At 42.3% G+C, this 13845-nt stretch overlaps 1 protein-coding gene across 2 annotated transcripts in view; it reads left to right on the top strand.

The window, feature by feature from the left end:
- c37h20orf96 (chromosome 37 C20orf96 homolog) overlaps positions 1-13845 on the top strand; it is a 48168-nt gene that overhangs the window by 21073 nt on the left and 13250 nt on the right. For both annotated transcript variants that reach the window (XM_072556243.1, XM_072556242.1), the window contains 4 exons: positions 881-1038; positions 1239-1340; positions 10856-10942; positions 12204-12322. In XM_072556243.1, the coding sequence (XP_072412344.1) occupies positions 881-1038; positions 1239-1340; positions 10856-10942; positions 12204-12322 (466 nt within the window). The remainder of the gene's footprint in view (positions 1-880; positions 1039-1238; positions 1341-10855; positions 10943-12203; positions 12323-13845) is intronic.

The following is a 13845-nucleotide window of genomic DNA, read 5'->3' as shown; positions in this document are numbered from 1 at the left end:
GAACTGTTTGTATATTGTGATTATATTTCTTTTGTAAATATGTGTAATTCCTTCATGTCACTGGGTTAAAATCCTGGAATTTCCTTCCTAAGGGCATTGTGTCTACATACATAACATGGACTGTGTGGTTCAAGAAGGCAACTCGCCACCACCTTCTCAAGGCCAACCAGGGACTGACAGTAAATGCTGCCAACCAGCAATGCCTGCACCCTATGGTGAATAAAGGAGATAGAAAGGAGCCTTCAGCTATAGTTACAATTCCTGATTTCTATCTTGTCCTTCTTTAGAATCAAGAAAGATCTACTATATTCATGGTCTTATTATGAGAGTTCTGGGCACCTGCTCGGGGAAATCGATCACTGAGAGTTGAAAGGTATTGATGAAGACTCCATTCAAAATTAATTCTTTCCCTCTCTACAGATGATGCCTGACCATCTAAGTACTTTGAGCATTTTTAGTTTAGATTTCACATGCTATCGTAGATTCCCTAGTGTGGAAACAGGTCATTCGCACCAACAAGTGCACACCAACTCTCCAAAGAGTAACCCACCCAGACCCATTGCCCTCCCCTATTACTCTACATTTACCCCTGACTAATGCACCTAGCCTACACATCCCTGAAAACTATGGGCAATGTAGCATGACCAATCCACCTAACCTGCACATCTTTGGACTGAGAGGGGAAACCACAGCACCTGGAGGAAAGCAACACAGACACGGAGACTCCACACAGTCGGCCAAGGCTGGAATTGAACCTGGGTTCCTGGCGCTGTGAGACAGCAGTGCTAACCACTGAACCACCATGCTGCCCTCTCTTTTGTTTTAGTGAAATAGAATACTTGTTATCAAACAAATCTGTCAGATGTTTTTACTTTCTAAGAGTTACATCGTCAACTGGAGGAAATTAACTCCCGAATTCGGAATGCGCAGGAGGAACTCAACAAGCTGAAGGACTTTAGAGACAAAGACTTTCCTGTATATGCTTTGAAAATTGCAGAACTGCAAAGAGAAATTGGGCAACTCCCAGGAAAGCACCAAGTAAGTAGAGCCAAGATGCCAAGCATCTGTTGTGAAATTATTCTTGCCCCTGTTACATTGCAACCTTAATTCATGGCTGTCCATGTTTCTGCATTTGCTGTGTGTGAGGTAATTGTGTTGCCTGATCATCAATCACAGTAAGTTTCAGAAGGCACCCCACCACTGATCACAGGTAACAGTCTTCCTTTGATATCAAACAGGCTGAGCTAGACAATATGGAGCAGATTGCACTTGAAGAAAGGAAGAAATTGCAAAATGCACTGAAGGAGAAAGAACAAGAGATATTACAGAAGATTGCTGAGGTTAGTAATTGAGAATAGTGATGGTTGGGAAAAATCCAACCTTTTCTTTGTCTTCTCCCTCATCCTTCAAAAAGGATTCTGAAGCTGAAGGTTAATTGACCATTTCAACATTGAGACTGAACAATTTTTCCTCGGTAAAAGTATTGAGGGTTATGGGCACCAAATCTGACAAATGGATTGGGTACAGTTTAGCCATGAAATTAAAGTTAGGCACAAGCTGAAGTTACTAAAGAACTAACCCTTCCTATTCAAAGAATCTATTTTGTTTCCTCCCACAGGTTTGTTAATTTTCAGACTGAAAACTTTCTGACAAAGTTAAATGTAATGTGTTAACAAAGAGATTATGTGACCACGTATTCTGCCTGTTTGGAATTGCTGATCTACTGCATGGAAACAAATTAACTTACAATTGGGCTAGAACCTAGAAAGCTGCTTTTTCATTCATTCATGGGAATGTTGGCATTGCTGATTGTGCCAGCAATTATTGCCCATTCCTAGTTATCTTTTGAGAAAGTGGTACCAAGCTGATGCCTTAAACCAATGTATGGTGTAGGTACACCCATGATGTTGTTAGAAAGGGAGTTCCAGGGTTTGGACTCAGTAACACTGAAGGAACAGTAATATATTTCCAAAACTTGCAAGTTCTTATGTTTCCATTTATCTTCTGCCCTGTCCTTCTAAATTGTAGTGGTCGTGTGTTTGAAAGGTGCTGTCTAAGACCTGTGGTGAGTTTCTGCAGTACATCTTTTAGATGGTGCACACTACTGCTACTGAGTCTCAGATGAAAGGGCTGACTGGCACCATGTCCACACACAATCTCGCAGGCTGCTTTTTCGAGGATAGTGTCAAGCTTCTTGAGTGTTGTTGGAGCTGCACTCATCCAGGCAAGTGGGGAGTGTTCCGTCACACTCCTGACTTGTGCCTTGTCGATGGTGGACAAGTGGACAAGGTGAATTATTCACTAAGATTCCTAACTTCTGACTCACCTTTGTAACCACTGTAGTTATGTGACTTGTCCATACTTTCCCAGTTTGTTGCCTTAAATTTGTTAGCATGTGACTGTACCTCTCTCAATTAAAATGTAAGTAACTTACTTTTACAATGTCAATCATAAGGATTTCTTGAATTAAAGAGGAGCAAGATCATTACCTGCTTGACTGCGTGAAAAATGATAAAGTCTCATTGTCAAGCATTTGTGAACCTTTTGTCAAGTCACCCAGGCCTGCACACACAGGTATAAATTTGAAAGGGAATGCTGTCCTATACAAAAGAAAGAAAGAATAATATATAAGTTAGGGTCCCTTTGGGTGTTGTTGAGGTGCCATGCTTTAAACTAATACCACACGCAGCTAGCTGGCTTCTTGGACCATTCTCAGTAGCAAATGTTGTACTTATTTTTTTTTAAAGTGTACAGTTTCCTGATGCTGGTTCTCTGTGTACCTGGGAACCGTGCACTTTTCTTCTTGAGGAGCAGAGAGTGAACGTTCTTTCTGTTTTTAACATCTACATAAGTTTTATCTCTCTTGCTCTGCCACATGTTTCCCTTGAAATAGCTTATGTATTTGTTTTTAATCTACCCTTTTGTTTATGAAATACTTTCTACTTTCCTCAGAAATAATAGTCAGTGACACTCTTGGCTTGAGAATCTTTGCCATAATCTTTGACAACAACTTAACTACAGCCTACAACCTAGCAGGGCTTCCTTTCTCAGTCTGTTTTACACAGGCCTACGAATTCACCAAGCTGCTTGTTATCATCGCCCTTCACTCTTTTGTTCTCAAGTTTGATGATTATTGGTGGAGTTCCATCTCCAACTTGTGAAGATCCCCTCATTGTGGTGTAAATCATAAGAGGTAAGGGCATTTTTATACCTCTGAGCTGAGGTTTGAGGGTGTGGTTTGTGATGGAAGTGTTCGGTTTCATTGTCTTTGGAGAGAAAAAATAATTTCAGCCTCGGCTACCTTCTCTTTAGTTTCATTTAGATTTAGTTTAGATTCCATTCAACTCAATTCACTTCTTAAGTCCACTGTAGTTCCATGAACTTGGGTCAAGTCATGCCTATGGTCGTTATAAGTCAGCGTTATTGGTCACTTTTTTTAAAGTCCTTTTAGTCCATGCAAGTTCCAGGTTTTAAAATGAAATATGGAATTCAAAAATCAGTCATTAATATTTTGTCAGAGCATTCTAAGGTGATTAAAGAATTTAACTGGGTATACAGAGGAAAAGCAGTCTGGTGGTGGTGAATTCAGAACATAAGCTATAACCATAAAATTAGAAGTAGGGTTTTTTATTTGTTCATGCAAGCTACGTGTTTCTGGCTGGGCTAGCATTTATTTTGCATCTCTCATTGCCTTTGAGAAGGAGGTGGTGTGTTGCTTTCTCCAACCAATGCAGTCCACAGAGACACCCACGGCACTGTTAGGCTGGGAGCCCCAGGACCTTGATGCACTGACTGTGAGGGAATGTCGGTTATGTTTCCAGGGTAAAAACAAGGGCTGCAGATGCCGGAAATCAGAGTCTAGATTAGAGTGATGCTGGAAAAACGCAGCAGGTCAGGCAGCATCCAAGGAGCAGGAAAATCGACGTTTTGGGCAAAAGACCTTCATCAGGAATAGAGGCAGGGTGCCTGCAGAGTGGAGAGATAAATGAGAGGGGGGTGGGGGTGGGGAGAAAGTAGCATAGAGTACAATAAGTGAATGGGGACGGGATGGAGGTGTTAGATCAGAGAGGAGGGTGGAGTGGATAGGTGGAAAGGAAGGTAGGCAGGTAGGACAGGTCATGAGGATGGTACTGAGCTGGAAGGTTGGAGCTGGGGTGAGGTGGAGGAAGGGGAAATGAGGAATCTGGTGAAGTCCACATTGAAGCCCTGGGGTTGAGGTGTTCTTTCTCTAGGCGTCGGGTGGTGAGGGAGCGGTGGTGGAGGAGACCGAGGACCTGCATGTCCTCGGCAGAGTGGGAGGGGGAGTTGAAATGTTGGGCCATGGGGTGGTGTGGTTGATTAGTACGGGTGTCCCAGAAATGTTCCCTAAAGCGCTCTGCTAGGAGGCATCCAGTCTCCCCAGTATAGAGGAGACCACATCGGGACCAACGGATATAATAAATGATATTGGTGGATGTGCAGGTAAAACTTTGGATGTGGAAGGCTCCTTTGGGGCCTTGGTTGGAGTTGAGGGAGGAGATGTGGGCGCAGGTTTTACAGTTCCTGCGGTGGCAGGGGAAGGTGCCAGAACAGGAGGGTGGGTTGTTGTGGGGTGGGGGGGTGGCATGGATCTGACAAGGTAGCCACAGAGGGAATGCTCTTTGCGGAAAGGGGTGGGGAGGGAAATATATCCCTGATGGTGGGGTCTGTTTGGAGGTGGCGGAAATGTCGGCGGATGATTTGGTTTATGCGAAGGTTGGTAGGGTGGAAGGTGAGCACTAAGGGGGTTCTGTCCTTGTTATGGTTGGAGGGGTGGGGTTTGAGGATGGAAGGGTGGGATGTGGACGAGATGCGTTGGAGGGCATCTTTAACCACATGGGAAGGGAAATTGTGGCCTCTAAACAAGGAGGTGTGTTCTGTGATGGAACTTGGTCCTCCTGAGAGCGGAGGCGGAGGAATTGGGAATACGGGATGGCATTTTTGCAGGAGGTAGAGTGGGAAGAGGTGTAATCCAGGTAGCTGTGGGAGTCGGTGGGTTTGTAAAAAATGTCAGTGTCAAGTTGGTCGTCATTATTGGAGATGGAGAGGTCCAGGAAGGGGAGGGAGGTGTCAGAGATGGTCCTGGTAAATTTAAGGTTGGGGTGGAATGTGTTGGTGAAGTTGATGAATTGTTCAATCTCCTCGCGGGAGCACGAGTTGGCGCCAATGCAGTCATCAATGTAGCGGGGGAAGAGGTGGGGAGAGGTGCAGGTGTAATTACGGAAGATGGACTGTTATGTTTCCAGGTCAAGATAGTGTCTGTCTTGGGGACTTGCAGGTGGTGGTGTTTTGATGTATTTGGTTCTTCTACTTGGTAGAGGTCACAGGTTTAGAAACTGTTGTTGGAGCTTCAATGAATTGAATTGAACTAGCTTTATTGTCACTTGCTGAAATGAGTACAGTGAAAAGTTTACAAGTCGTAATTTATGGTGCCATCTTGGGTACAAGGTACAAATTCTTCAGTACCAGTTCTTAGGGGAAGAAAATAAGGAAATAAGTCTAGCATTACAGAGCATAATAATAAATTAGAAAATAGAGAAATATAAAGTTCAGAACAACAGTCCAGTTCAAGTTGGCACTGAGCCTGCAGACCACGCCAGGCTTCATCTCGGGGCTCTCTCGGTGGGGAAACAGCACTGGAATCATCCTGAGGCCTGAAGTCCATGCTTGGCTGCGAGACCACCATGTTGGGCCAGGAGACATCCAGGCTGGGCCAAAAGACACAAGGCTGGAAGGATATCTCACCAAGTCTGCGCTGAGGCTGGAATTCAGGACGTCTTCTCAGGAAGAAGGAAAAGAAGACCAATAAACCCACAAGTCACTTTACTGCGTCTTGTACAGCTACTGCTGTCACTGGTGAAGTCAGTGAATGTTGAAGGTTTGACTCTTTGCCAAGTAGGCAGGCTACTTTGTCCTGGATGTTGTCAAGCTTCTTGAGTGTTTCTATCCAAACAAGTTGGGAGTATTCCATCACACTCCTGACTTGTGCCTTGTGGATGGTGTACAGGCTTTGGAAGATGGGAAGTGGGTTGTATGCTGCAGTATTCCCAGCCTCTGACCTTCTGTTACAGATATTTGTATTTATATGGCTGGTCCAGTTTAGTTTCTAGGCAATTATCATCCTCAGTATGTTGATCATTAGGAATTCTGTGGTGGCAACATCATTGAACGTTAGGGAGCATGGTTAGGTTCTGATGTTCGAAATAGCCATTGCCTGGCAGGGGCACCATCATCCTTGCAACTTGGCCAGAACTCCTGGCCACTTAAATCCATTTTGCTTGGAACCCCATCTGTAGAACAAAAATGGCTCTGGCTCAGATGGCATCCTGTATGAGCATGATGGTTATTTCTCTAGTTTCTAAATTATTACTATGCTCTGTAATGCTTTTTGTCCTGCTTAGCCAATGTGCATTCTGCACTCTTCATCCTTTCAATCCTTTCAGCTATTGTTCTTGCTGGGATCGCAGTAACTCTCATTCTATTCATCTCTTTCCAGTTGCAGCTATCATTGAAATCACCTATTTCCACCCACGTAACATTTCCAAATTTTGTCACTGCCTCAGTTCATCTGCTGCCACCTCCAAATTAACATGAGAATACACTATAAGGGGGAGGCGACAGGAGGGCAATTGGCACAAGCCAACTTCGGGGGAAAACAAAAGTTACAGGAGCAAGTCATTCAACCACTTGAGCCTTGTATACCATTCAGTAAGATATAAACCAGTCAATGATCTGTTCCCCATCTACCTGTCTTAATTCTGTAACTTTATAACCTTGTCTTCCATCCATCTCAGTTTTGAGATTATCTATTGACCAACTGCCTCGGTTAAATGCACTGTGTAGATGTAAGTTAATTGTTAAATTGGTAGCAGAGTCATAGTAATTAGGAAACATTTTGTTGGCAGGTTTTTTTTTAAAAAGATGTTTTATTGATCATCTCTGACCAGATGTCATTTACGTTTCATAAATACTGTATCGCCAAGTGTGCCAAGGAGGCTAAAAGCCAACATTTACTTCATTTTTGATTTTCGCTGAGAGTCCTAATATCTGGATAATATTTGAAAGTAGAGGAAGGAACAGGGCTTAAGGAAACAATGGGGCCATGAGACTAGTTTTCCATTTGTCATGAAAACTCATCATTATTTGAAAACTTGGGTTCTGAATTGGAAGAGGAATGTGTAGCTTTAAGTTTGATTTATATTTCTGTTCCGCTGAAGTAGGGGAAAAAAACAAATTGTTATTGTCTACTGATAGAATTCCATCTCTCAGAAGGACAGAATGTTCCAGAAGAAGAGACAGTGTGCAGGTTTTCAAGTAGAATTAGATTTGGTTGTCACATATACTCTAGTGTGAGTACAGTGCAAAGTGTACAATGTCGACATTCCTGGTACTATCTTAGGTATAATATAGAAAAATGTTCTAAAAATTAAAAGTTCCCCAGTCTTTCTGAAGTGCTTAGCCATGCTGAGCTCGCATTCCCTATGAAGGCTCCATCTCCCCTGTTTTGGCCCACTCTCCGGGAGACTTTGAGCAGCCTGCTCTTGCTCCTGTCACAGATGCTGGGGGTTAGAGAGAAAAGGACCAACAGCACAGGTGTTGTTAGTTTTGTAATGTCCAAAACAGTCTGGCCTGAGAACTCCAGAAATCAAGTCCTAAATTGCTTAAAAGCTTAAGAGAAAAACAGTGACTGTTGAAGAGATGAGTTTAGCAAACACATTAAATAAGTGAGAACAGTACAGTATAGGAGTAGGCCCTTCAGACCACCATGTCTGCACCAACCATGATGACATTCTAAACTAATCTCACCTGACTGCATGTGGTCCATATCCCTCTATTCTCTGTGATTGTCTGAAAACTCTTAAACTTTGCTAATGTATCTGCTTCTTCCACCTTTCCTGACAGCACATTTCAGGCACCTACCACCCTCTGCGTAAGAAAAAAACCTTGTGCATCGTCTTTAAGCTTTCTCCTTCTCACCTTAAACTTATGCCCTCTAGTATTTGACATATCCATACTGGAATAAAGACTCCAAGTGTTCACCCTATTTGTGCCTCTCATAATTTTAATACTTCTATCAGGTCACTGCTCAGCCTCTAACACACCAATGAAAACAATCCTAAGTTTATCCAACCTCTCCAGGTGCTCCAGTTTCCTCACAGTCCAAAGATGTGCAGGTAGGTGGTTTGTCTGTGCTAAATTTCCCATAGTGATTAGGGATTGTAGGCTAGGTAGATTTGCTGCAGGAAATGCAGGGTTACAGGGATAGAATAGGGGAGTGGGTCTAGGTCTGGGTAGGATGTTCTTCAAAGGGTTGGTGTGGACCTGATGGGCTGAATGGCCTGCTTTCAAACTGTAGAGATTCTATTATTCTATAATCTATATCCTGCTGTATCCTTTGACAACTTCCTCACCGCCACAATTCCATAAATTCTCATGTCATTTGCAAAATTACTAATCAGAGTCAAACTTACTAATAATCCAAATCATTTTACGTATATTGCAACCAACAGAGGTCCCATCACTGAACCTTGTAGAATACCACTAGTCACAGACTTGATGTCAAAAAAGCACGCCTCTACACCTACCTTTGTCTTTTGTGACCCAGCCAATTTTGCCAACTCACCATGGATTCCATGCAGCTTAATCTTCTGGACCAACTTGCCATGAGGGACCTTGTCAAAGGCCTTGCTAAAGTCTATGTAAAAACATCTGCCACCCTACCCTCATTTAATCATCTTGTCATTCCTCAATCAAAACTTAATCAAATTTGTGAGACAAGATCTCCTCACATAAATCGTGCTAACTACCCTGTTCAATAGTGCCTGTCCACAAATTTACTGTGATGGTCTTCTGGCTCTCAGGGCTTTGCTGCTTCTCGACCTTGCTTCATCAGTACCTTCACTTGCTTAAAGGAGGCATAGGATGACTCATACATAGTTATAAACTCTCTTGACTTATTGGGTAAGAGCTGCAGCTCTGTTTATAGAAAATATACTGGCTTTCCTAAGGCTTGATTTTTTTTTTCTCTCTGTCTGGAATACTGTCTCGATCTGATGGCCCAGTTATAGGAAAGATATTAGTGAGCATGAGAGGGTTCAGAAGAGATTTCCCAGGATGTTGCAGGGTATGGAAGGTTTGAGTTATAAAGAAAGGCTGGATAGACTAGGGCTCTTTTCACTGGAGTGTATGAGGTATGAAATTTGTAAAATCACGGGGGGTACAGATAGGGTTAATGGTAGTTCTCTTTTCCCTAAGATTGAGGATTTCAAAAAGAGTGGTCACATTTTAAGGTGAGAAGTGAGAGATTTAAGAAAAGGAAGAGGGATAAGGCGGTTTGCGTGTGGAAATGACCTTCCTGAAGGGGTGGATGTGGGCACAATTACAATGTTTAAACAACATTTGAATAAGTACAAGACTAGGGAAGGTTTGGCGGGATATGGGCCAGGAGCAGGCAGGTGGGACAAGTTTAGTTTTGAATTAGGCTCAGCATGGACCGGTTCGACCAAAGGGTCTGTTTTGTGCTGTGAGACTCTGGCAACTCCTTCCTTTTCAGAGGCCTGTTGGCTTCTGACCAAATGTTCACATCCACACCTATCTGGGAGCCAATCATATAGTTGTTAGGAGGCAGAAGGCCTTTGGTCAGTGGAGTGGTGACCAGATGTCAATAACAATCGCTACTTATTGCTGGCTAAATCTCCCTTTTATGCAAACTCAGTCTTCCAGCTCATCTACAGTAATCTTTCCCATGGCTTGAAGAAACAGTGTAAACAGCTATTACAATGAGGTCAAGTAACTGGCTTTTAAAAAGTACAAAAACCTTTTCCACAATACTTGCTTTTAAAAATACTACTTTTTTTCCTATTTCAGTTCACAATCAAAAATACAGAAAAGTAAAAAGATGCAGTCTTTACAATTCAAGGCTACTTGTTCTTCCCAATCGTACAAAATTTGTCACATGAAACGCTGGAAATTACACATGGGCATATCTCCGCATGTTATCTGATGGCTCTTTGAAACATGAATGTTAAAGGATTAATTGTTTCAAAATCCTGATATAACAATGATGCCAAATTTAAGAACCATCTTTAGCAAGGTCACTGTGTATCAACTGTTGCCTCTCAAACCTTCCCACTGGGACTTGCAGAACATTCAACAGTTGTAGAAAAATAGAAAACAAGTGTGAATGATTGCACAGCTGTTGAAGTATACAGCAAGACCTTGTCAACTGCAGTCGCATGAACAAAACCAGAGCTTAGGACTCTGAAGCAGAACAATGGTTTAACACCTCACTGCAGATGTCTTTTTATTATCCAACGGTTGAATGAAGCTATTATTACTAAGGCTAGCAATTATTCCCATCCTGGGATGACTTGAGCAGGTTATATAGTTTTGATAACCTGCGCTTGTATAACAATTTTAACAATAAAAGTATCCCAGGTTGTTCTTAGCAGCAGTATCAAACAAAATATTGACACTAAACCATATGAAACTGTTTGATTAACTGGGCCACTGGGGAGGCTGTAAAGAGTTAATCATGTTGGTGCAGGACTGGAGTTACAATTTGGTAGACTGGGTGAAGACAGCAAGATTTTCTTCCCTGACAGATGTTAGTGAAACAGTTGGCTTTTTGCGACAATCCCACAGTTTCACCGTCATGTTCACTGGTACTAGCTTTTCATTTTCTTTGTTAGATTTGGATTCAAATTCTCAAACAGCTGCAATATAACATAACGATAGCAGTAACATATCCTTACAACTTCAGCTATAATGAGATTTAACGACTGTTTTTTGGCTGTGATTTTTTTTTCATTTAATAGTTATTATTTTGTACTGGCAGGAACAATTCCGTTTCATTCCTCCAGGATTACAAGAGCTAATGTTTCACAATACGGTGATGAAGAAGGAAATAGAAGTTCACAGAGAGGTTAGTTCTGCGGATCACGATAACTTGAATTGATCTTTGATCTTTCCAAATGGTTATACACTATTGATTCCAGTTTCTAAACATTGTGCAGATGAATCCTCGGATGTTAGCTTAAATAGACTTTGTTCAGTTCAAACTGTACTGTGCTCAGATTTCAGTGCCTCCGGCATTGCAGGTGCACTGAGAACCACGTTGTGTAGCAAATGATGTGGTTAGAAGGAACTGCTAACAGTGGCACATAATTCAGATTCCAAAAAGGAAATTTGTCAGTTTAACCACACGTGTTGCAGAGACTAGGGAGTCAATTTTCACTTGACCCTGCCTATCCTGAAACTAATGTGATAGGGCAACATGTGGTTTTACATCCAATCCTGTTTTCCAACTCATTGAAGTCAATAGACAGTAATATTAGGCAGTATTAAAAACTAGAGTCAAGAGTGGAGTGCTGGAAAAGCACAGCGGGTCAGGCAGCATCCGAGGAGCAGGGCGGCACGGTGGCTCAGTGGTTAGTGCTGCTGCTTCATAGCATCAGAGACTGTAGTTCGATTCCAGCCTCTGGCAACTCTGTGGAGTTTGCACATTCCCCTCTGTGTCTGCATGGGTTTCCTCTGGGTGCTCCGGTTTCCTCCCAGATCCATAGATGTACAGGTTAGGTGAATTGGCCATGCTAAATTGCCCATAATGTTCAGGGATGTGTGGGTAGGGGTAATGTAGGGGAATGGGTCTGGGTGGGATACTCTTCGGAGGGTCGGTGTGGAACTGTTGGGCCAAATGGCCTGTTTCCACACTCTAATTCCAATTCTAATTCAGGAGAATCGATTCTCTTGATTCTTGGATGCTGCCTGACCTGTGTTTTTCCAGCACCAGATTCTTGACTCTGATCTCCAGCATCTGCAGTCTTCACTTTCTCCTGGTATTTGAAACTAACGTTCCACTGCACTCTGGGTTACCCAAACCTGCAAATCAGGTCAAAATGACCCACTTATAATCCCTAACTCGTCATGGTCTTTATACAGCAGTTACTATAAAATAAACTGTGGGAACAGAACCAAGAGAATGGGTAAAAGTTATATTTATCAGGAAATTACTCACATTGAATGAGTTTGTCTAAGCGTGTAGACTAGACCAGACTGGGAAAACGACCGGATAATTTAAGAAGCTGTCAGATGCAGTTATCTGTTTTCAGATAACTCAACTGGTGCCAAGTAGAAAATAAGCTTCTCTCATCTTACTGACCTTTTTTTCCCCCCCAAATATGCAGCTGAACAGAAAAATGGAAAGGAATAACTTGGCATTGCAGCAGAAACTGTTACAACTACTAAAAGCAAAGAGAGACAGCAGAGAGGAGATCTTCGCAGATATTTTTAAAAAGCAGTCAAAGTATGTATCTTCCTTGGCCTGAAACTGTTGCGAGGGTTTTATCAAAGTATGAGTAAATTGGGTGTTCCCCATTGGCATATAAAATGGTGAGGTGCGTGCAATGCAATTGTAGAGTAAGGAAGAGATTTTCAATGCTTCGGGAAGGTATTCACTTGCATGGAGCAGAGGGTCCCTGTTCTCTGCTGGGTAAGTCGAGGTCAGCAGGGTGAGAGGAGGATTGCTCAAACTGGCCTCGGTCTTTGAATTAGACAGGGAGGGAACTATCACCCACGATTTCTGTGCCTATCAAGTGAGTGACATGGCTGAAATTTTCACCGTTTCAGGTGAACATCGAGTGTGAGATTTCCAACTCAATTTCTTGCAAGATAGAAGTTTTGGCATCATCAGAGCCACCAAAGTGAGGCACATGTGCAGATACGGTGCCACCACTCAGTGAATGTAAGAAAAGCTTCTGATTGGATAAGGTTCATTGTGGTTACCTGGCTTAAGAGGACCATCTGCGGTACATCTTCAAGTCTTGCAGACTGGAGGATTAGTTTATAATCTCTAGCTCTGTAACCACAACCTGTATTGATATGGTGCCTTTAAAGTAATAAAACATTCATTTGGACAGTGTGGAAGGCCAAGGACAGCATTCAGAATGGTAATAAGGCAGAGAATTAAACTGTTGAGTAACTGGAAGCTCAGGGTCAAACTTGTGGACTGTGAATGGAGGTGTTCAGCAAAGCGGACTTTGACCATGGAGCTCTTTTGCTCAGTACACTTCCTGCTTTTGATTGTGACTTTTTAACTCTGTCTGGACATCCCAGCCTGAACAACATATTAAGAACGGAATAATGAATGGAATCTTGCCAGATCCACCTTATCCTGGGACCAAAATTTTAAAAGAAACTACAAGGCAACTACTCTGGGTTTGCCCAGTTCCTTTTAAAATTGGCGCTCCGATGTGACTGAGCACCTTCAGGAGGAGTTACAGGTGAGAAAACTGAATGGATAAGAAATAAATCTGAAAAGACTGAACTGAAGGCAATTCACAAAACCAGAGGATCAAATTAATAACCACTTTTTCAGAATATCTGTCAAATAAGTGATCGAGAACAAATCACCTGCCATGGAGATATGCAGCAGCCAAATTTTACAGAAAAGGTAGAGACTATCCGTTATTTCTCTGCTGGCTCTCTGAAAGAAAGTATAACATTCCCTCATCTTTGGCAGATATTGCCTTAAACTTTCCTTTATACAAAAATAATAAAGACATACTGTTTCTCTGGCTGTTCTTTGTTCAGACATTCCAGATCTGATGATTCTCTTGAAAATTTCCCTTGAACATTAATTGGCAATAATAGAAGAGGCACACAATGTGAAATCTTGAATAGCTCAAGAAGTGCCAGTGCCACTCATCACAAACTCTTCGAGTAAAACATTGCATCGCACTCATTTCTCCATTTTATTCATAACGAATGTCTTAACGCTGAAACCTGAAAAAGGCAGTAAGAAAACACTTCTTTCTGAACAAGTGTAAA

The sequence above is a fragment of the Chiloscyllium punctatum genome, chromosome 37 (genome assembly GCF_047496795.1).
Source record: "Chiloscyllium punctatum isolate Juve2018m chromosome 37, sChiPun1.3, whole genome shotgun sequence".
Taxonomy (NCBI): domain Eukaryota; kingdom Metazoa; phylum Chordata; class Chondrichthyes; order Orectolobiformes; family Hemiscylliidae; genus Chiloscyllium; species Chiloscyllium punctatum.
Note: the sequence above shows the minus strand (reverse complement) of the source record. Positions and strands in the feature narration are given on the sequence as shown.